Source organism: Gadus macrocephalus, chromosome 10, assembly GCF_031168955.1.
Source record: "Gadus macrocephalus chromosome 10, ASM3116895v1".
Classification (NCBI taxonomy): Eukaryota; Metazoa; Chordata; class Actinopteri; order Gadiformes; family Gadidae; genus Gadus; species Gadus macrocephalus.
Window position 1 is genome coordinate 8128176 of NC_082391.1, and position 21661 is coordinate 8149836.

General features: G+C 44.2%; 1 protein-coding gene across 1 annotated transcript in view; it reads right to left on the reverse strand.

Moving 5' to 3' along the window:
* ssrp1a (structure specific recognition protein 1a) overlaps positions 1–21661 on the reverse strand; it is a 49247-nt gene that overhangs the window by 3341 nt on the left and 24245 nt on the right. Inside the window, exons 7-13 of the mRNA XM_060063400.1 lie at positions 18617–18746; positions 7170–7273; positions 6700–6828; positions 2216–2437; positions 1378–1450; positions 430–562; positions 304–349 (exon numbers count right to left, since the gene is read on the reverse strand). Coding sequence (XP_059919383.1) covers positions 304–349; positions 430–562; positions 1378–1450; positions 2216–2437; positions 6700–6828; positions 7170–7273; positions 18617–18746 — 837 coding nt within the window. The remainder of the gene's footprint in view (positions 1–303; positions 350–429; positions 563–1377; positions 1451–2215; positions 2438–6699; positions 6829–7169; positions 7274–18616; positions 18747–21661) is intronic.

A 21661-nucleotide genomic window follows, 5' to 3' on the forward strand; every position in this document is an offset into this window, starting at 1 on the left:
ACCACCAAGAGAGTATTTAACTCCTAACAAAAAACAACAACAAAAGAAACCAAATGTGCACACCAGCGCTGGAGGCGATATGATGATCAGAAACAGCAGATATATCAGGAGCAAGACACAGAAAGGATCTGATGCTCACAATGACCACATGCTGGTAAATCAGTGAAACACCTGATCCTTTGCAGAGGGCGGTTATTATTGGATTCACTCACCTCGAAAAACTTAAATGTATGCAGAATTATATTATAACAACCCGGTACGGTATCCAAGGTTACACTTCAGAGATGAACATGGATCACTTACTCTTCTGCCACCTCGTCGTCTTCCTCTCCAGGGTTGAAGGATTCATCTGAGGAGCAGAGGAATGAAGTCATTAGTCAGCGTTTGTCCCCGCCTCCCCTTTCAGACCCTCTGTGATTGACCGCTCACCGCTCTCGCCGTCCGACTCCTCGCTGTCGTTGGCCTCCTCCCTGATCTTGCCCTCGGCCTTCATCCTCTCCAGGTAGGCGTCGTGCTGGTCCTCGTCCGAGTCGCTGTACTCGTCTTTGTTTCCCTTCAGCCCCTGAAACCACACTGGGCCGTCAACACACACACGACCCTCAGCAACCAATCAGCCCCCAGACCAACGGGGAGGAGTTAACTCAGCATGAAAAATCACAGGTAGGCACTCGGAAACAAAACGCATCTGAATTCCCAGATAAGAAAAAAAAAAAATCAAGAATCATTTCAATATTGCCCATTTCTTAATTGCAGTGGACCCACCAACCCAATCACCCTGGATTGATAATCGATCATAGACCATTGAACTGGTAAAAAAATAAACCGGTTGGGAGGAGCTCTGGTGTGAAATCACTTAGCAACACATCAAAGCCACCACCGCTCCGACCACAAGTTAGATTTTTGTTTAAGTATATTACCCAGGGTCAGGGCTCGGGGTCGCGGCCCGGGACCCTAACATTATTCAGCAGGATGCATAACAAGGTGCAGAGACTCAGACACTCGCCCACGGACCCACTCAGTCACAGCCCATGATTAGTAGGAAAACAAACCCAGGAGTTTATCATCAGGCCTATCACCAGTCAACTCCACATAGGCAACCCAAATGGCCACACAGAAGACAAACACCCCATTCAACACACACACACACACTTCCCACTCTCCTCACATTAAGACAAACACACACCAGACAGAGCAAAAACACCATGCAAGCAAGTAATCACGCCACACCAGCGGGGTCGGAGGCCCTGACCATACCAACCTTCTTCTACCAGGGGTACGAGGACAGACACAGAGACACAGGACACATGTCAGTGAGGATACACATTGGGGCATGGGGATGAATGAACAGTCAGAACACCGCAGGGGATCAGCAGTCACCTCTTTGAAGCCGCGGTTCTTGATGTTCAGCTTCTTGGCGTTGACAAAGTCGAACAGCTTGCCGTACTCCTCTCTAGTGGGTAGGAGAGACATTTGGCCGTTACAATTCATGGTTGTAGGGGTGAAGATACACTGGGCCCACTGCCTCAATAAGTGAGTTAACTGTTAATGTTCACGTAATTTGATGGAGAGCAATGTTCTAAGCAGAAGAGAAACATTTATCAAAATCCCCTTTGAAATATCAGGCCTTTTCGCCACACCCACACACCTCTTTGAGGGTGGTTTGTAAGCTGTGCATAGTTATAATGAAATCGCACCACAGCACTCGTGCTTCAGGATAAGAGCATACAAACCTAAATACACACGCACTGCTTGATGGATAGCCAGAAAAGGAAAACATTCAAAGTAACTTCATGCATGTCATAACTACAAGCATTTTATTAGGATGTGGAGATTGTGATATAGGAGGAGGAGCGCAGAGACTTTGTGAGGAGAGATTTTGAAGCAATGACGTAAAAAAGGAAAGGAAAAAAGATCTATTCAATAAAAACATTTAAAAATGCATTGAAAGTAAGTTCCTCTTTCAAATCAACGTACGCATGATGCATGGCAACGGCCGTGCCAATACTGCGGCAAGGGGCCGGGAAAAGGCTGCGACCGATGGGTGCCGAGTAATGAAAGAGCTACTGGTACCAGTGGCCCCAGTGGAACATGTTAGTATTGAGCCCTGACAAATATCCATGCAAATATCAAACCAACATCACCTAATTCTCCCTGGTTGTCCGCACCCCTACCTCTGGATGCTGTTGAAGGTGAACTGGTTGTGTGTACTGGTTACCTCTCGATGCTGCTGAAGGTGTACTGGTTGCCCTGCTTGGTCTCGATCTCGAAGTCGAAGGAGCGCGTGGTGGTGGTGCCACGGGCGAAGTTGACGCAGGAGATCTCCTCGAAGCGCAGGTGGACGGGCGGCTTGTGCACGTATATGAAGCCGCGCTCCAGGGGGTACAGCAGCCCCGACGACGCCTTGTAGGAGCAGGTGATGCACTGTGTCCCCGAGTGGCTGAGGGGGACAACATACACTTTGTTAGGGAGCAGGAGGCATCAGAGAGGGACCAACGTCGACATCAGGGTATCTGCAGGTTTCAGCAAGTCAAATTTAAGACTTTTTAAGACCTTTTTAATACCACCTTGAATGAAATTTAAGACCTTAAACCCGCGATGGTGGGGGGGATCCCGCTGTATTACAACCCAAGCATAGCATGGACACTCAATGAGACTCATTCAAGTTTACTTTCTGTCTGTTTATTGAACATAAAGTGATACTCCAGGGCTCCAGACTAACTCTTTCCTTGGGTGCACTGGTGCGCCTAAATTTTTAATTTGGGTGCCCCAGCACGTATTTATAGTGCACCCAAGTTGTAAGTTGTTGAGAGGGGGGTGACAGCGTCTGGGCCCCCGGGCAGCTGCACCGGTTGCACCGTCGATATTTACGCCACTGATTAATAATATTTTCACCATTAAATAAATGCCTTCTGTAAGACCTGGGGGGTAGGCTATACCACGAACCTCGTTGAACATACCCAGGCTTTCTTGGGAAAACCTGGCTCGACAGAGCTGCAACTCGCAATCACAGTTAAATGGTACCACGACGCTCACTTTAGATTCAATTAGTTGAACCAGGTTTTCCGCTTTAGGTTCAATGCGCGTTCACATAAAATGGGCGTTTCTCGCGTCATTTGACTCACCCTTATGCAAAATAAATCGCGCAAGAGCGGTGTATTTCATCCAAAGCGAGCAATGTATTATTATGAACTCCTACGAGGAATTCAAAGTTCAAATCACAGCCAAGGGGAACACGTAAGGCTGGGGGTAAACGATTATTTATCAAACGATTAATCGGGCGATTATTTTATCGATTAGTCGACTAATCTAATGACCAATTGGACGTTTTTTGTTTTTTTTTCTGTTGCTCGATTAATAAAAAACCATAATGTATCTCAAATAAATACCAAAAAATTCTTAATAATATACTTCATTTAATACGGAACCCGTAAAGGGACATGAAAAAAATGTATGCGCATACTCTCTTGCGCTCCGCCTCCAACTACGAGTTACATCTTTCCTGCTGTCGGCTCCCAGACCGAGGAGCACAGGTGATACGTTCCCTCCAGGTCCGATGCGCTCTCGGGGGCATGACCCTTCACTTTGACCGACAGTGAGTCTGCTTATAGGTCGGAATATGATGGAATGAAGCGGCCACCGATTCTTGACAGGCTGGGTATTTTATTCTTACACACAACCGGACTCGTTCATGACTTCACTAGACTGACACGCACGCTATCGCTCGCTCTCCTCGCTCGTCCACCTACTCGCTGACGACACACACACACACACACACACACACACACACACACACACACACACACACACACACACACACACACACACACACACACACACACACACACACACACACACAGCCAGTGATATGCGCACGATGTTTCCCCATGCTCATGAGATACTTTCTCGTGCGCACGAGATACTTTCTCATGCGCACGAGATACTTTCTCATGCGCACGAGATACTTTCTCATGCGCACGAGATACTTTCTCATGCGCACGAGATACTTTCTCATGCGCACGAGATACTTTCTCGTTTGAGATGCTCCAACATTGCTGTCGTGCTCTTGTGATATGCCAACTCCATTTGGCAAAGAGTGCAAATCACAACACCTTTCCGTTTAGGACTTAACTTGAAGTATTTCCATACCTTTGATGATTTCGTGCGCAGACATTTTCCTTTATTGTGACTTTCGTCCATTTCTCCGTCGAAAATCGTCGACGGAGAAATTTGACGTCGACGAATTTTTGACGTCGACGCGTCGACGTCATCGACGCGTCGACGTCATCGACGCATCGCTACAGCTCTAGGAACACGGTTGCCCATAATATGGCTAGGGTGGCGTGCTGGCAAAATAGCCGACCGTGTTAATTAGTAAGTGAAAAGATTCTGCATATTGTCTAAAAAATATTATGTATCATCATCCCTTTTACCCCCATATATGTGGGGCCCCATGAATTGCGAGCCCAAGTACCGGGAATGCACTCGATCTCCGACCCAATATCGGACGTGCACGTCAAGTTGCTTGCTTTTAGTGGCGTGGTTCAACGTCTCAAATATCAAAACAAAATCAGCCTTGTTGACGCTGCAGATTCGCTCGTTTCGGATGAAAGGCACTGGTCCGAAGCGAGTTATATACGCCGTTTTGTCCCTTCCAGCAGTAAAGGTGCTCGCGATTTGAGAGTCAGGGTAGGGCTGGGCGATATGACGATATATATCGTGAGGACGATAGAAACGTGTCTATCGTGACCTTTCTCCTCTATCTTTTCTATCGTGATAAACTTTTTTATTATTACAGCTAATATACATTTTAATATAATTTCACATCCTAATATAACATTTTGCTTTTCTTACTATGCAAACTCTAAGTTTATATAACTGTAAAAAAACTGTAGAAAGAGAACGTGGTTTTGCGACACGACACCGCTTTACGTTACGCTGCTTTGCATCATACGTTTGCGACATGATTGACGGTGAGAGCCCGCGAAATTTAATTCTGGTTTAAAAAATGAATGAATGATGGACGCCCTGCAGGAAGGTGTAACTGTTACCACAGCCGCTGTTATACAATCCGAAACGGTTGCACAGACACAACAAACTTTTCGCTTTTGCCGAAAAGGGGGGGCAGCTCAGTGGTTTGGCTTCATTTCGGATTTAAGCCCTCTGATACAGAACAAACGCAGCCGATATGTAAACTGTGCGATAAAGTCGTTCCTGCGCCTGATGCGAATACTTCCAACCTCTTTTACCACCTGAAGAAAAATCACGAAGAAGAACGCAATATGAAAAGACGTCTCAGCGACGACGAATTATGCCTTTACGACTGACATGTGGATGAGCAGAGCAACACAGCCCTATGAGTTTAACGATCCACTTCATCAAGGACTGGACCCTCCGCGGCCGCTGTCTACAGACTGTACTTTCCTGACGACCATACGGGAGTGATACTCGCCCAAGGTATGAGCCTGACATTGCTATGCACTTTTATGCTTTCGCAAGTTTTACTATTATTGTTTTTACCAATATGCTTACACCAATGAACTGTGTGATTGTACAGCACAAGTATGTTATTCCGAATTTCCTATTAGAGTTCTCTCCATACACTTAGGAACTAATGTCTGTAGGTTTCCGTCTCGTCAGGTAATTCTAGTCACGTGACTGCCAGGGGTCCATAATTATTTATAGATATCATTCATAGATATTGTAAAACAGCATATCTGTGTTTATGGCTGTCTTATGTCAATTGTAGTGATTCTTACTCTGTCTGTCTGAAGGCTACTGCACGTGTGTGTGGACGGACTGCGAGTCCACACACATACACACACACACACACACACACACACACACACACACACACACACACACACACACACACACACACACACACACACACACACACACACACACACACACACACACACACACACACACACACACACACACACAGTAGCCTTCACTTTTTTTCCCTTCAGAGTAAATTATACTGTGTGTTAGTGTGTTCTGCTGTGTTCCATGTTTTTAATTTGTGTGCAGCAATTGAATGAACATGTTTCTCTTGTGATGCTGAAAATAAAGAGAACAACTGAAATCTGCGTAATTGTGGTACAGGTCGTGATGGATCACACTTTTAAGTACACCCCTATCCAGTAGAGCAAGAGGGCACACCGTGATATATATCGCTATCGTGATATAAAATAATCCATATCGTGATATATGTTTTTTTCCATATCGCCCAGCCCTAAGTCAGGGAACATCAAACCGAAGAGATCTCCTATCCCCTCATTCGAGTTTTAGGACTGGTGCTTGACCACTGTGTTTAGAATCCACAACACCTCCGCTTTCAGTGTTGGTGTCGCACCAAATGCTGCCCTCAGGTCAGTGCTAGCAGCGCGGACCGTCTGCGGCGGTAGCGCCGGGGCAGAGATGCAAAACGTAGAAATGGCTGGGGTCTGTGTGTGGCTCCTGGCAGAGGTTTTATGTTTTTGGCTCTGCATATGGCTGACGACAGCCTTAATCCCCATGGTGCCGAGCTTGAATGTAGGCTACTTTTGCACGGAATGCATCTGGCCTGTTCTGGGTTGGCAACGGACGCTAGCCAACCTCGGAAACGGACGTCTTCCAGCCAACTGACGTTGAACTTGCATTTACCCATTGTTGCAGACTAGCTAGCAAGCGCGCAGAATGACGAGATAACCCACTTACCCCTGGAAGTTCCCGGGCACAGTGATCTTCCGGTTGACCAGGGCCTTCATCACTCTGCTGACCATCTCGTACAGCGAGCCTGACATGTTCTTACTGAGCTTCCCCTCGAACCGCCTCTCCACGTCCTCCCTGAGGAGGAGGTAGGACACAGAGAACACATGAGAACACAGGACACAGGGAACACATGAGGACACAGGACACAGGGAACACATGAGGACACAGGACACAGGACACACATGAGGACACAGGGAACTGTGTGTGTGTGTGTGTGTTACACTCCTCTACACTGTCCATGTTATGAATGTAGACCTAATGACGGCTGAGCTTCTTGCCATATTGTAGGAGGAAGCAGTTTGTACATAAAGGCTTCGGTCAACCAGCAGACCCCGTCCACGTATGTAAATATGGAGTAAAGAATAAAGGGTCTAAAGGGCGTTGGCCTAAGGACTAGGGCAACATGAGGGACTCACTCGCTCATGTTGAGGGTGAGGCTGAGGTCCTCCTCTTTGGAAAAGAGCAGGATGAGGAAGTGGTATCGCGTCTGGCCCTGCTTGATGGGCGGGTCCAGGCTGATCTGTTGACAGATGCATGATGGGACTTTGATAAGATGCTATTATTTTGGAAACATATTAAATTGTTCTTTATTGAGCCGGTGTGATTTCAATAATCAAATGAATAATTAACTGGTTGAGGGGAATAACTCTTAGTCAGGGATAGAGCCAGACCGAAACTCTTCCTACAACGTGCATGTATGCATGTATGTATGCATGCATATGCATTAGGGTTGCCGCGGCGTACGGTATTACCGGTGTTGAGGCCAACACAGATTACTCGGTGTTGCACACCGGCAGAGTTTTTTATTTATTTATTTTTTAGAAATAATTTATTTTTTCAGTCAAAATTAATAATGTAATTATAATTAAGAAAATAAAAATGTGTAAAATAGGCCACATTTATGCTCTGTGCGGATGAGAATCGGCACGCCAAGAATTCGCGCGCTTCCGGACGCTGTCACCGAGTGCGTGTTGACGGGAAGATAATGGCGGTTGACCTTGTTTCGAAGTTTAAGGCAAAGGCGCCTATTTGGAAACATTTTGGATTTAAATCAAACGAAAATCAGGAACCGGAGAACCCAAACGAGGCAATATGCAAACTCTGCAACATGAAGGTGGCAGCAGCTGGAGGTAACACTTCAAATTTACACACACAACTAAAACTGCACCACAGGAGCGATGCTGTGAAAATGGAGCTTGCAGCAGTGGGGCCTCCACCGGAGAGTTCGGGCACACAGCGGCCGACACAGCCATCAATTTGAGGAGCGTTTGCCAAATGTACAAAGTACAAGAAGGACAGTGTGAGGTGGACTGCATGTACCGATGCAGTCACCAAATATATGTGCAAGGAGATGGTGTCCTTCAACACGGTGGAAAAAAAGTCCTTCAAGGAGCTTTTGGCGACACTTGACCGCCAGTACGATGTTCCAGGGCGGACATATTTTTCATCCACAGCCATCCCGCTCGCTTACAACAGTGTCAGGAGTGAGCTGCAACGTACCCTTTTATCGGTCGAAGAGTTTTCCCTCACAACAGACTTGTGGTCGAGCGCAACGATGGCACCATATATGTCACTGACAGTGCATTTTATTGACCAGGATTGGAAGCTGGTGTCAAAATGCCTCCAGACGAGCTTTTTGCCAGAGGACCACACCGCCGTTAATTTGGCTGATGCCCTGCAGGACGCTCTGCGGGAGTGGGAATTGAGCGCGGATAAAGTCTCCTGTCCCACCACTGACAGTGGAGCCAACATCAAAGCAGCTGTTCGGAACCTAGGGTGGCCCTGGTTGAGCTGCTTCGGGCACAACCTAAACCTTGCTGTGTCAAATACAGAAAACAAAAAACAGAAAGTGCGAACAGACCATGCCCTTGCAGTCTGTCGCACAACGGGATGTTTTCTCACAGCTGGAGGAGGAGACGGGAGCTGCAGAAAGCCCAGGTCGAGCTTGGCCTCCCACAGCACTCGCTGGTGACGGTAAGTTAACTAAGCCCCATATTCTTTTTGGGAAAATTGTAAAATATAAAAAAAATACAATATGCCTATATTAAGCATAACTTTCTTTTTCGCCTAGGATTGTGCAACACGCTGGGGGTCCAAGCAAAAAATTATCGATAGAATGTTAGAGCAGAAGCAGGCTATCAACAGAGTGCTTGCAGAGGATTGGAAAACCAATGTGAACATCACATGGCAAGATGAAGATGTGCTGCTGGCAATGAATGAAGCGCTGAAGCCAGTGAGCGACTTCACCGACATTCTCTCCGGGGAGAATTATGTGACCGCAACGCCTCTACTCCCTGTGCTGCATTTGGTCAAACAGGGAACGTTAGCCCCTTTTGTTGAAGACACCAAATTAACTGCTGACCTGAAAGCTGGCATCCTCCATGTTCTGGAAGAAAAATATAAAGCCCTGCCGCAGGCAAGCCAGGAGCTCATGCGCAAAGCAACATTCCTTGACCCGCAGTACCGGGGTGAATATGACTCGAACGTTAACGGGTTAAAAAGAATGATTGAGGAAGAAGCAGTCATCCTCGGGCGAGCAGCGCAGCCAGTGAGAGCGGAAAATGAAGAAGAGGGAGCCGCGGCCGAGCCCCAGCCCAAGAAAATAACTTTAGCAAGTTTGCTAAAGAGGAAAACAGGCGCACCTACCTCAGCCCCACTAACGCTCCCCGAAAAGCAGCCGCACAGATTGCCAGCTACTGTCAAGAGGCTTGCATCGATGCTGAGGAGGATCCTCTTTGCTGGTGGAAATTGAACCAAACGAGGCTTCCCCTTCTGGCAAAGGTCGCCGGAAATTACCTCTGCGTGTGTGCTACAAGCTGCGCATCCGAGCAGGTGTTTAGCACGGCAGGGAACATTGTCACCGCCACAAGATCGCTTCTCAAACCAGAGAAGGTGAACATGTTGGTTTTCCTGGCAAAGAACATGTAGCCTAGACTAGTCACACTTGTCCATATGCCTTGTGTTTGCTTATTTAATTGTAGCCAATTAGTTTCTTATTAATTTTGTTACATTGTGTTTGATTATTTTACCTTGTTTTACCCTGTGTATTAAAAATATAATATGTAAATAGTTGTGGCAATTGGGCTTGCAGCCCGCGGCACAAGACGAGCATGCAAGTCGCCGTCATCTTTAGGCCTATTTGATAAAAAAAAAAAGTTCTTTGCACTGTTTTAATGTTTTATTGTTTATTGTTTGTCCTAATAGATAGGATACCTTTGGAACGCACAAGACCGGTAACCATAGCAACTCCGGTAAACAAACCCCGCAAAGCCCAATCCCTACGTGAGCTCCCCGCGCTACGGCCATCCGGAGGCGCACAGAGCTTTTGGCCGTGATATTATGATATATAAAATTATATTATGCTATTACCATTATATATAGAAGAACGTTATAAGACGCCGAGAATTGGCGCGCTGCCAGCCGCTGTCACCGAGTGTGAGAGGAGAGTTGACGGAGAAGATGGCGGTTGACCTAGTTTCAAAGTTCATACCATTTATACCGGTGTTGACACAAGCGTATTACTCGGTGTGAAAATGTCCACACCGCGGCAACCCTAATATGCATGTATGCATGTGTAAACCAGGGTTACATAACACCTTTTAATTTAATCAGAATTTAAACAAAACCAAGTAGAATAGTTGTCACTTATCAGAAAGAAATATATGGCTTGTATATTGTCGTTTTAAATAGTGACACAAAAAGTGATAGAGACATTTAAGAGGAAAGTATTGCAAATAAGTGCATTTATTTTATGATAACTGATTAATATGGTGTGATTTGTTTAATCACCTGTCAATTAAAAAGATCGCTTGGCAGCTGTTCTGGCTCAGATGCCAATAAGAAGTTAGACCTGCCTCTTCTAACCGCCAGTAGACGGCAGTTACGGTGATTCGTCCTTTTCGGGACGACCCACAGAAGAGAGATCGTTAGCAACTATTTTTTAAACAGTTGGCTACATGAACAGAGATCCCCCGTGTCACTAAAAGTCCCAAAAAGCCTGCACCGTGATTTTGAAACTCCCGGTGTAAATATTAGATTGAGAATTGTGCTTTTAGTGTGGTAAATAACACGCTAACTAGACGCTACTAGCTGCTAACGCTGTTTGCTAAGGTTCTAGCATAGTGCACAGTGACACTTCACGTGGCGTGCCGTGACTGATCTGGGGGAGAGGATGTGAGGCCCATTGCTGGGGCTGCGGTCTGCCGGCAGGTTTAGCGGGGGTTGTGGGTTGAGCATTTTTTCCACTGTGTGATGTTGCGGTGTGTTGATGTGTCAGTGATGCTGCTAGCTGTGTTTATTTGCCTTATGGTGAAAAAAATTTGAGCTGTAAAGCTGCGAGTTAATGGTGCTAGCTTTGAAATGATAAATTCTTCCAGTGATCTATAGCTTGCCGAGTATATAACTACAGAAAGAAAATACAATTTAAATAATTTTTTTGAAGTGGTTTATTTGAACAGATTTATATAGAGTTAAAAGTGTCAATCATTGATGTTTTACACTGTGTTAAGTTATGATATTATTTATAGAAAAGTAACTGAAATGTATTAGATAGACAGACTACTAATGAGTCTTTTGGCTTTGTTGTCAAGGCCGGGTTTTTTGTGTGGATCGGAAAAAAGATATTGAACCCTGGAACGTCTGTATCCTGCTCGCCCTCCCTGGGGTCCCGCAGCGGTGTGCAGACTGGCGAGCTACCCCATCAGAGCGATCCTCTTGGACCACGAATAAGGCAAATTCTTATCGTTTCTGCAGCATTGTAGGGACAAGAGACTTTGAATTATTTAGATATTTTCCCGGAGTGTTGTTCACATGGACAGAGAGATCGAACCCTTAGAATAGGCTGATCTAATTTTACTGTGTTTTATTAGTGTAATGGAAATGTGTTATTTGGGGATGTTATAAGTATTCAGAGGTATTTTGAAACCTGTTTATATTTAATTTGAAAGGGTTGACTCTTTTCCAGAGTCTTTTCTTGAGAGCAAGGTTGTAAAATTATTAAAACCAAAAGGTAAGAGAAAAAAGACATCCTCTTACCTTTGAAATATATATCTCTTGTTTCCGTGTGTCATTTCTGGTGCAGACAGTTACCATATCTCTCCTTAATGAACCCTAGAATCTTCTGGTAGTCTAGCACATATATTGATTATTGATTGTATACTAGTAGCAGTCTTCATTAAAAGACACCAGGTACCGGTTACACATGCATGTATGTACCAGTGGCGGCTGGTGGTTTTTAAAGTGAGGGAGGAAGGACTGCGTGCTTGGTTGCCATTGGCCTGCTTGCATTGTTAGTGGCGTATGGTGGCATAGGTATGAGAGACTCAAGTTTTTTCAGGGTGTTTGGGTGAACTACAAAATTGCAGGGTGGGATAATTATGTGAATTGATACAAATCCACCAGTGGCAGCATTGTATTTTGAAAGCTGGTAGGCAGCATGTCTTACAAGGGAAGAAGGAAAGGATGCAAAGCCAAATAGTCAAATCTGGCCTACTCTTGATTTGTAAAACTAAATAAAAAAATCTATTTTTGCCCGCAATGACTGAAGCTATTGGTAGTAATTTGGCTATGTTTATTTTCAGCTACAAAATGCCAAATAAAACACGACAGAAACTAGGGGTGCAGCGGATCATCATTGATCCGTGATCCGTTCGGATCATCTATTTCGGTTCGGCACACGCATGATCCGCGGATTGATTTATGAAAAAAAAAAATTATGCGCATGTTCAGTCCACACACAGCCGTAACCATTCCTGCTAGTTCCAGGGACAGAGCTACTTAACACGCTCTGGGTAAAAGTCTGCAACAGTTCCCTTTTCAATAAGCAAACAGTCCTATGGCTCGTTGTGATTTATTGTCCTCAGCGTACAACATGAAGAACAGTGGGCATGGAAAATAAAAGTAGGCTAGACTTCGGTGACTACTGTAACGATAACTGCTGCCTCCAGTGCTACGTCTGTTTCCATATACTCGCGCTGCCACACAAACCTGTCGCCTAGGTTACCACACAGACGTAACACGTAGCTGACATCGCGATTGCTACCATAAAGAAAAACCTGCAACACAGCGTGGTCATGGCGAGCGGAGGAACAGAAGAACTAGAACGCCCCACATTTAAATCCCCTGTTTGGGAGCATTTTGGCTTCCCTGTCAAATTGAATTCAGAAGGAAAGAGGTTGGTGGATAAAACCGTGACGGTGTGTAGGCACTGTGGCACAAGAAAGCCATACAACAGTGGAAACACATCGAGCATGGCCACGCATTTACAGCGACATCACCCCGGTGTTTCACTGACAGGAGTGAAACCGAAAGCGGCTCAACAACCGCTCATCACCGCGGCATTTAAGCAGCCCCTTCCTCCACAATCAGACCGGGCTAAAGCAATCACAAACGCTATCGGTCTGTTTATAGGTGCTGACATGAGGCCATATTCCGTTGTGCAAAACAAGGGATTCAAACACATGCTGAACGTGCTCGAGCCACGTTACGACATCCCGTCGCGCACCCACTTCAGCGACAATATTGTGCCAGGTCTGTATGAGCAGGAGAAGAAAAAGGTGGTGGATGAGCTAGCTGTAGCACCCTCTGTTGCACTCACAACAGACGGGTGGACGTCGAGGAGAACGTGAGCTATGTGACAATAACCGCTCACTTCATCACAGCAGACTGGGAGATGAGAAGTCCGGTGCTGCAGACACGCCCCCTCTACGAAAGTCACACAGGCAGTCACCTTGCGCAGGTACTGACACAAGCAGTGGAGGAATGGAAGATAAAGAGGCCCACTACTAATATCCCAGTCACAACTGATAATGCCAAAAATCAAATAAATGCAGTGAATGAGGCAGGACTGGGCCCACAGATAGGGTGCTTTGCACATGTAGTAAATTTGGCATCACAGAAGGGACTCTCAGTCAATAGGATGGACCGCCTCCTTGGGAGGATCAGGAAGGTGGTTTCCTACTTCCACAGAAGCACAACAGCTGCTCATGTGCTTAAGACAAGGCAAGAAATGCTAAAGCTGCCTACTCATAAGCTCATACATGATGTCCCAACAAGGTGGAACTCCACTTATGATATGTTAGAGCGTTATCTGGAGCAGCAGGCAGCTATATACTCTGCATTGACCGACAAGACCCTAAAGAAAAATGTCAAAGACATCATAACCCTCTCAGATGATGATGTGAGAGTGGCAGAGGAGGTCCTCCAGGTGCTTAAACCCCTTAAAACTGTTACATCTCTGCTGAGCACTGAAACGTCACCATCTGTGTCAATGATCCTTCCGCTGAAAACAAGGATTCTACAATCCATGGCTCCAAGTGTGGAAGACGGCACCATCACTCAAGATGTCAAGACTGCCATTAGAGAGGACCTGAAGCCCAGATACACTTCACCCCCTACTCTACAGGACTACCTCCACAGATCTACTGCCCTGGATCCAAGGTTTAAGTCCCTGTCTCACATAGACCCTGACCTACGCCAGAGGACACACAGTGACCTCACCACTGAGATTGTGAGCAGTCTGGCCACTGAAGACTGTGATGAGGTAAAGGAAAAAAACATTATTTTAAAATGATCAATTTAAATCTTCATACATTTTTTATTTTCAGTAATAATGGCATTCATTTAATGTTATTGCCGCATTTTTCATGTTTATGAAACATGAAAATAAATAATAGGTTTAATTAATGACCTATTCTTTTCTGCAGGGTCAAGCTGCAGAGCCAACAGGAACAAACTTGGACACATCTCCTCCACAAAAGAAGTCGGCGTTGGCAGAGCTTTTTGGAGAGACCTTTGCCAGCAAAGACATGGACAGCAAGACTCCTGCTGACATCAAAGAGGAGGTGGCATTCTACCTGGCAGCAAGCGGCATTGCAGTGGATGGTGATCCACTGACATGGTGGAAAAGCAATGAGTGTAAATACCCTCATATTGCTAAGATGGCAAGATGCTATCTCGCTGTGCCAGGCTCTTCAGTTCCTTCCGAGAGAGTGTTCTCAACAGCAGGGGACATAGTGACTGCAAAGAGGTCCACACTCTCCCCAGACAATGTAGACACCCTTGTCTTTTTGAAAAATAATTTAAAATTATAAGCTCTGTTTTCTGTTTTCTTATATGCTTTGTTTTCTTTCTTTAATTCTTCTTTGATGATAATGCTCTTGTTTCAAGGAAGATGATGTGCCTTCTTATGTTGCACTTTCATTTGTTTTTTATTGATGGTCATTGGTCCATGTTTAAAGGAAGATGATGTGCCTTCTTATGTTGCACTTTAATTTGTTTTTTATTAATGGTCATTGGTCCATGTTTAAAGGAAGGAGATATGCCTTTTTATGTTGCACTTTAAGTTGTTTTTCATTGATTATGTTGAAAAGAAGATGTTAATTGTACACTTTAAGTTGATTTTATATATTTCAATTGAATAATTTAAAAGTGTTAATAAACAAAAAGACAAAACATGTTTATTTGTCTTGTCTATTTTTTTTTTTTTGCTGATCCGAAAAATGATCCGATCCGTGACTCTGATCCGAGGAACGATCCGAACCGTGAGTTTTTTGATCCGTTGCACCCCTAACAGAAACTGTATTTCGCTACCATACTAAAATAAAGATAAGGATGTCTGCATTGCCTTGGGAGAGTGTAGACTCTAACTCTCCCCAGGCAATGCAGACATCCTGAATTGTAAATCCAGGGTTCGGGATTATTTACTATCCATGTTGAAAAGAAGGAATAATGCCTCGGATTGCATTTTTTTTTTTATATATATAAAAATTAGGTAATCATCCTGCTTCCTATATAGGAAGCAGGATTATTACCTAATTTTTCACTTTATTTTGTTTTTACACAGTTGAAGATTTTATTTAAAGTCACTTTTGCCTTGTTATCTTTATTGTTGTTGATCCGAAAATGATCCGACCCTCAAAAACCGTGGTCGCACATGCGACCAAAATATTGCGAAAACATTGGTGGACACGCTGAAATATTTTGGTCGCACATGCAACCAAAATATTTAAGGGTGCGAGTAATAATTTTTTATAGGTCACACATCATCTCTGTGTTCTCCTGTAATCAAACTCACACTCATGGTTAGGGATGGGGATCGAAACCCGGTTCTAATAAGGACCCGGTTCCACTTTGCAAACCCGAAAATCATTAACGTTAGGGCTTATCGATACCACTATCGAGTTCCATCGTTTTTTTTGTCCCGTAGGTCCTGTAACATAATGTTGTGTCCCTCGAGTCGCGTCACGGCATTTAAATCAATTCAATCCAATTACTGCAGCGTGTCCACCAATGTTTTTGAATGGAATTGTAAGCAAACAGGTATTACAAGTAAAACAAGTGAAGGCAGTTAACTTTGCTTGCGAGGATGGCTGAACGGGCGAAAAGGGCGAAAATAATTTATTGTAAAGTGGGGAACAGAACCTCAATGACCAAGCACATTAGCATTGTGCATCAAATAAAGACCAAATGCAATACTTTTGAGACTCGAGCTGGGTTCGAAATCGTTCCCTATCACGGATATAGTGCACTATATAGGGTGCTCGCCATTTTGTAGTGTTGTTCGAATTCTCAGTGGTTGATTTCATGCACTATATAGTGCACTTAAAATACCCAAAATTTGAGTGTACATACGATGTACCCTACATGTTACTCCCGTATACCACAATGCAATGCGGTCGTGTTTTTCCGGAGGAGAAGAAGCTGAATAACCGCGAAAACTAATACATTTAATGATGGAGTCTCCGCCTTTCGTTTAGAAATGTCAAAAAAATATTTGGGATTTAACATAGAATATTTAACATTCAAAATTAATAAAATAAATACAACCTCCAGCTTTCCTCGTTGAGTGCCCGGTTTGTTTACATCACTGGTTCTCAAAGTGCGGCCCGCGGGCCAATGGCGGCCCGCGGAATCATTCCTGACGGCCCACAATGACATACATAATTATCTAAGTTATAAAAAAAAATATATATATATTATTTTTTTATTATTATATCAATATTAATTTAAACAAATATAAATAAATATAAAGAGAAAAGTCGACTCTCTAGATTTCAATTAAATCCTTTTACATTTGTTAGTTTTAATCCGACTGTACATTACTTTGAAAGGTTGAACCTCAGTTTCAGTGATTTAGACCTCACTTGACCTCACACCCGGAGGTCCACGGTGCAATATTCTTTTTGACCACTGGGATGCTGACGGCGTTTCCCGCCAATTTTTTTTTTCCTTTGGTGGCCCTTAGTCAAATTTTGGGTTCCTAAATTGGCCCTCAGTTGTCAAAAGTTTGAGAACCCCTGGTTTACATGATGTGGGCACATCTGTCTACGTCACACAAATACCCGGCACATTTACTGACGCAAATGACGTTTAGAAATGTTCAGCGTAGTGTCCGAAATCTCGTTTGTTCGTTCCCTATATAGTGCATTATATCATGAACACTATATAGGGAATAGTGAGTGGGTGTATAGAGAACGATTTCGAACACAGCTTCTGTCTCCTCCTTCGCCTGTCGCACCACAGACGGGCCATTCTTAATCATGCACTCAAACTACAAGCGGTAGTAATACAGTAATACTGTATTACTCATGTTTCTGTATTACTAATACAGTTGTATAGTGCTCCAATCATTTTAGTTTATATAACTAAAACTACTGAACTAAGAATTACATTTAATTTAAAAAAGTATAGATAGTGGTATCGATAAAGACTTGGATTGTTAAGGAGTATCGATCAATAAATATTAATGATCCCCATCCCTACTCATGGTAGGATCATATCGTGGTCTAAACCTATAAGAGGAAGAGCTCGGTCGGTTCTTTGCCTCTGATTGGCTCTGGTCCTGTTCACTGCTTGTGTTTTTCAGAAAAACTGCGAACGACTTGAGCTCCAGAGCAACTGAAACGGATAAAGAAAATAAACACGACAAAAGAGGGGGAAAATTGAGAGGTAAAAACATAGAATGTTTTTTCATTCAAAAAAACTAAGCCTACTGTTCCAACCTGCCCTACTACTGAGAGTAGTTATTCAGAGAGTCTGAATTTACCGGCAAAAGCCCTTTTATTTGGACATTTTTTAAATTGTTTAATTCTTTAGTTTGAAATGTTCCATTTCAGCTTAGTGAAAAACTTGAAACACTTAATTTTATGTATAATGTGCTTCAAATAAAGACAAGCATTTCTCTACACCTCATGCTGCATTCCAGCGACACTTTTTAGCCCGCAAGTTATGAGCTGGAACTGGGAGTGAATCGGTCTGGTACGAGATCACAGGTAGTGAGTTGCGGGTTTGTCTGCCGTTCCAGGGCATTTTCACAGGTAGAAGGTTGTGAAAACACGGTTTACGGGTTGTCTGGAACGCACCATTATTCTTGTTCAAAAATCATTCACATATGAAAGTTATGGAGAGCGATAAAAAGGTGACCTTATGGCGTTAAAGGCGACGCAATGAAAATTTTGGTGCACCTACATTTTGTGCTGGTGCACCTAAAAAACAAAAAAGATTAGGCGCACCAGTGCAACCAACGCATAAAGTTAGTCTGGAGCCCTAAGGCCTTAAAAAAAAAAAAATTCCTGTTGGTTGTCAGTTGAGGTCATGGGTAGGTAGGGAATTTATATAATTTTTTTCCAGCGGCAGCGAATGATAGGTAGGTTGTTTTCATTTAAAAACGAGAGAATGCGCTCATCCTTGTACACAATGAAGAGGTGCTGTACAAAAACGTAATTATAGTTTTTTTTCTTCCATGATCATAAAATAATTAGGGTCGCACATAAATTGACAGGGTCGGTCGGAAACCGGTACCAAACAAAAAGATTGTTTAGGCCCGAGAAGGCTTATCAGGGAGCACAAGGCTGAGGTCACGTACCACGAAGAACATCTGCCGCTGGTCCTTGTGCGGCAGCAGGAAGAGCCGCAGCACGGTGGTGTAGGGGATCTTGTAGTCAAATGTCTTCCCGTGGAGGTGGAGGAACGACGGGTATATGCGGATATCGTACCTGAAGGAAACACCAAGTCAGTCCATATATATATATCCATAAACAAACGAATACATACAGACGGGAGCCAGAAGGCGTAGCAGATTTACGTATCAAAACTATTTATCCGGGTTTAAATTTATTTGGCTATCAATAGTTGATTCACGATCAGTTTTTATTGGCCGATCACCCATTTATTTTTCCAGTGAAATGGACATGGTGGGTGTTGTCTCCTGTGGTCTGAACCACATCCTGGTGTGTATCGACATCCCTCTAAAGGCCACAGGTCTCCAGTTTAGGATTTAAATTCGGCAATCAAGTCGGCGACAGCTTATTCCCTTATGCATTAAAACGATGATTCGAAAGACTTTAAAAGACCTGCTTCAGCAAGATAAGATAAAGACTATAAAGATATAGTCAGCCAACTATTATACAACTAAAGCATATAAATAATATCCATTCATATTTTTTTTTTTAAGTTTTGATGACTGCATAATTGGGACTAACATTTAGCAAAAACGACAATAAAAATAACAAATAAATATCCACTATGCATAGAAAGCGAATATAGCTTCTAGGGATGGGCGTGAGGAATCGATTACACGCGTACTCCTCGTTACAAATGAACTCGGTTGGTGGACAGGCAAACACGAGTTTGCATATACACACACAAACAAAGTTTTCTGAAGCAAATGTATACATTTTCTGTGCGGCGCCACTAACACATGCCGTGGGCACAAAGCAAATGAAATGTATCAAATTTCTGTGTGGCTCGTGCCGTGCCGTGTGCAGGCACGCTAGAATTCAAAAAGTTAAGAGATGACGGTTAAAGCAAAGCGCAGCGAAGAATTGCAATACTTTAAAGCAGGGGTTTTCAAAGTGTGAGAGAGTGAGCCCCCCCTCAGAAAAGAATTCAGCTGATTTTTTTTTCTAAATACCCGTGTTTTGAAAGCTATCTTAATTATTTGACACATTTTAAACATCTCTGATCATAATTTTAAAACATTTGAAACATATTTTTTAAACATTTTAAACATATTTCTGAAACATTACAACATCTTTGTGCGTTTTTAAACACATTTCTTAAAGGTCCCATGACATGAAAATCTCACTTTATGAGGTTTTCTAACATAAATATGAGTTCCCCTAGCCTGCCTATGGTCCCCCAATGGCTAAAACTTGCGTTTGGTGTAAAACGAGCACTAGCTGTTCTGCTCGCCTTTGAAAAAACGGAGTCCCAAGTGCGCCGATTTGGAATGTCTGTATTCATGACGTCACCAAGAATCTCAGCTCCTCCCCTTACTCTGCCTGGCCCGCCCAGAGACGTTGGCCCACCAATGAGACTCGTGTGAATACACACTCTAACGCAAGTGTTTCTTGTCGGTTCTTTTACGTGTCTTGTATTTCCACAACGAGACTGTTGTGGGGGTTATCTGAGCCATGGTTGAGAAGGAATTGGGGGAAAGGAACTTTGGCTTTGACTCGCTGAAGTACATGAACTGCGACGTGCCGCCGGTTGCCGCGAGGCACCATCGCCCGGCAGCGGGCAGCAGGCAGCTCCCGGTTCAGTCGACTTCAGGTTGATGTGAAAGTGGAAGAACCAGAGACGTCGCAGAACCCGACAAAGTCGATTGTGATTCATAATATCGTCTGGAGGCGCACACAGCTTTTGGCCGTGATAATATGTATTGAATGATATAGATTTCTATGTATTATATGATATTATTTAGATATAGAGCTCCAGGACTGTAACGCAAGTGTTGTACACTTCCTTATTATTTGGATAACCGTTCTGCTTTTGGTGTTATGGGGCATAACACGTCGGACTCTCGTCTCTGGTATTTCTACAACGAGAATGGTATTGGGGTTTATCTCAGCCATGGTTGAGAAGGAATTGGGGGAAAGGAACTTTGGCTTTGACTCGCTGAAGTGCATGAACTGCGACATGCCGCCGGTTGCCGCAAGGCACCATCGCCCGGCAGCGGGCAGCCGGCAGCAGGCAGCGCGAGGTTCAGTCGACTTCAGGTTGATGTGAAAGTGGAAGAACCAGAGACGTCGCAGAACCCGACAAAGTCGTTTGTGATTCATAATATCGTCTGGAGGCGCACACAGCTTTTGGCCGTGATAATATGCATTAAATGATATAGATTTCTATGCATTATATGATGTTATTTAGATATAGAGATCAAGGACTGTAACGCAAGTGTTGTACACTTCCTTGTTATTTGGATAACCGTTCTGCTTTTGGTGTGATGGCGCATAACACGTCGGACTCTCGTCTCTGGTATTTCTACAACGAGACTCGTATTGGGGGTTATCTCAGCCAAGGTTGAGAATGAATTGGGGGGAAGTAACTTTGGCTTTGACTCCCTCAAGAACATGAACCACGACATGGAGGAGAAAGGGATTGTTGGCGGCGAATGTCTCCCGCTTGAGACCCGCTGAGGGACCACCGGAGGTGCCTAAGCGCTGCCCGGCAACGATCCCTTTCTCCTCCTTGTCGCGGTTCAGTCTACTTCACATTGATGAGAACGTTGAAGAACCAGGAACGTCGGAGAACCCAACGCGGTCGTTTGAGATTCATAATATCGGCTCACACAGCGATGGCCGTGATAATATATATTATATGATATAGATATCTATGTAGGCTATATGATAATATTTAGATATAGAGCTCCAGGACTCCCGTGTGTTCTAGAATATTTACAGAACACGGCTAAAGGCAGTGCGCCTCGCCATTGCGATACATCCACTGTAAACAGAGCGCATGGTACCGTGGCTGCAAGCTGCTCAGGGCCACACCCCCACCCTCCTCCTTGACCCGCCTCGCTCCTCCTCATTTGCATTATAGCTACAGACACCAAAACAGCGCATTTGGGGGAAGCTCAATATGCGACTGGCTCGGAGTGGCTGTAACTCTGCACCACGGCTGAATT